The following is a 2,500-nucleotide window of genomic DNA, read 5'->3' as shown; positions in this document are numbered from 1 at the left end:
CTCTCTCTTCCCTTCTCTCTCTCTCTCTCTCTCTCTCTTTGCCCACCCCTTCTCCCTTTCCCGCGTGAGAGATTAAACGACACCTTTGTTCTCGTCGCCCTTCTCCAATTTGTTGATGGGATATATGGTGCTGACGTGCACACAGTCTAATATGGCGAGCAGGATCTTGGTCAGACGCAGCAAGTCGCTGAAGCTGTAGAAGCCGAAATAGATGAGGTTCCGTGCCAAGTTCACCACCTGTACAGGGCAAAGTCACAAACCCAGACGGTGAGCGCTCAGAAACAACCTGATGACCGACCGTGTCCAAACGGGAGCCTTTAGGAACTCGCCTCGAACGTCAGCTTGTTTTTCTCCTTGTCTGAGAAAGGAACGTTTTGACAAACCACAACTCTCAGATAATTCTCGACGAACTCCATAGTTAGAGCGAAACGCTCCTTAATTTCGTCTCTGCTGGTGCCGTCGTTATCGTAACTGGAAGATAAATGAAATAAGATAAATTAAATCGTGCAGAAGCACGACGATAAACCTTTTTTTTTCTTTTCTTCAGTAGCAGCAAAATATTTGGTTGAGAAAAATCACTACGTGGCTACGAGAATATATACGATGGTTATCCTTTTGTTTAAAACTACAGAGGCAGAAATAGTTGGATGTACTCATCGATGGCGATCTTGGAGGGGATCTCGGACCACAGACGGGCGTATTTGACGGGCGTGACGGGTTCCTGGGGATCGCGATCCACGTGCATGTGCAGCATGAGGCGGCAGAAGGAAGCACGCAGGTCGTAGGGCAGGTCCTCGTCCGACATGCAGCGTAGGATCAGGTCCACGTCTAGCTGACCTGAGATCTTGTTGATGGCCAGATACTGGCGGTCGAGGCACATACGAGCAAACAGGTTCAGCTGGTACCTGGCAACCAAGACAAGGGGGGAAACAGACGACGTTCAAAACCGGGTGCTGTTAAAAATACTGTAAAATTTGTAAAATTTGTACAATTTCATATTCACGGTATACGTCATGCTGTTATACGTCATGCTGTTATCCTTGCTTTCTCTCGTTCATGATGTACTGTATATTTGTGGTGGATTTATGTTTGTCTAGTCGTCATGTGCACCACTCAAGCAGACCTGTAGTAACTGACAACATCCTGGTCTTCCTTCTGGCCTTCCTTGGCATCTTGTGCCAGCTCCCTGATGCTCTTGTTGCGGATATCCTTCCCGCTGTCTTTCCAAAACAACCACACCTCTTCCACATCTTCCTCCGCCTCCAGTGGAGGCTCTCCGATATTCAGAGAATCGATCTCGAACCGAGACAACACGAGTCTGTGAAAGTCAGATTTAAAAAAAACAAAAACAGAGGGGTTTAATGTACGCGAATCTGTTCGAGCGTGTGTGTAAACATGGTTAGGCGGTGCGCGAACACGGGCTTCAGACGTAACAGATGTATCTGTAGGTACGGCGCTGTGGTGATATGTACGGTATGTAGTCATGTGTGCTGAGCTCTAACAGTTTTAATGAATGGAGTATGAGCTCACTTTGTTTCTATGAGGATGTCGGCGTTAGCTGGGTCCAGCACGGCATTACAGATCAGCTCCTGTGTGACGGGGATGGACTTGTTCATCGACACACACAGATCAGAGAGGTAATCCAGAAACCTGTACACACACATAGGGATAGAGAGAAAATGAAGTATAGAATATCCGAGTTAATTTATTTAGCATTTATCCACTTTGTTTGCACTATAACTCATATATATATATATATAACAGTCATCATTGTGTGTGATTAGAAACATCCTGCTGTTTCCTCCATACACCATACTCTGGCCTCCCCCCCCTGCCCCCCCCCCCCGCCTCTGGCCTCCCCCCCCCCTCTCTCTCCCCCCTCTCTGGCCTCCCCCCTCCCTCTGGCCTTTTCCTCTCCCCCCTCTTCCTCTCTCCCCCTCTTCCTCTCTCCCCCTCTCTCTCTGGCCTTTCCCCCTCTCTATCCCTCTCTCTGGCCTCCCCCCTCTTTCTCTTTCTCTCTCTCTCTCGCTCTCTCTCTCTCTCTCTGGCCTTCCCCCCCCCCTCTTCCTCTCTCCCCCTTTCCCCTCTCTCTCCCTCTCTCTGGCCTCCCCCCCCTTCTGGACTCCCCCCTCCCTCTCCCTCTGTTGCCTTTTCCTCACTCCCTCCCTCTCTCTCTCTCTCTCTGGCCTCCCCCCTCCCTCTGGCCTTTTCCTCTCCCTCTCTCCCTCCCTCCCTCTGGCCTTTTCCTCTCCCTCTCTCCCTCCCCCCTTCTGGCCTTTTCCCCTCTCTCTCCCTCTCTCTCTCTGGCCTTTTCCCCTCTCCCTCTCCCCCCCCTCTCACCTATGTTTTTATCAGTGTAGAAACCATCTTAACATCTTTATCTATCTATCTATCTATCTATCTATCTATCTATCTATCTATCTATCTATCTATCTATCTATCTATCTATTTATTTATTAAGTCACCATGAATTTTAATGATATGTGACTTTTGTAAATAA

General features: G+C 48.8%; 1 protein-coding gene across 13 annotated transcripts in view; it reads right to left on the bottom strand.

Moving 5' to 3' along the window:
* The window catches only part of itpr1b (inositol 1,4,5-trisphosphate receptor, type 1b), an 80,098-nt gene extending 78,404 nt beyond the window's left edge, over window positions 1-1,694 (bottom strand). For all 13 annotated transcript variants that reach the window (XM_047807016.1, XM_047807022.1, XM_047807035.1 and 10 more), the window contains exons 1-5: window positions 1,531-1,694; window positions 1,124-1,318; window positions 654-905; window positions 330-471; window positions 84-237 (exon numbers count right to left, since the gene is read on the bottom strand). In XM_047807016.1, coding sequence (XP_047662972.1) covers window positions 84-237; window positions 330-471; window positions 654-905; window positions 1,124-1,318; window positions 1,531-1,664 — 877 coding nt within the window. In that variant the 5' untranslated portion in view covers window positions 1,665-1,694. The remainder of the gene's footprint in view (window positions 1-83; window positions 238-329; window positions 472-653; window positions 906-1,123; window positions 1,319-1,530) is intronic.
* Between the last annotated feature and the right edge of the window lie 806 nt (window positions 1,695-2,500).

This window comes from Tachysurus fulvidraco, chromosome 2 (genome assembly GCF_022655615.1).
Source record: "Tachysurus fulvidraco isolate hzauxx_2018 chromosome 2, HZAU_PFXX_2.0, whole genome shotgun sequence".
In the NCBI taxonomy this organism is placed as follows: Eukaryota; Metazoa; Chordata; class Actinopteri; order Siluriformes; family Bagridae; genus Tachysurus; species Tachysurus fulvidraco.
The sequence above is the reverse complement of the archived record's forward strand: the minus strand, read 5'-3'. Positions and strand labels throughout refer to the sequence as shown.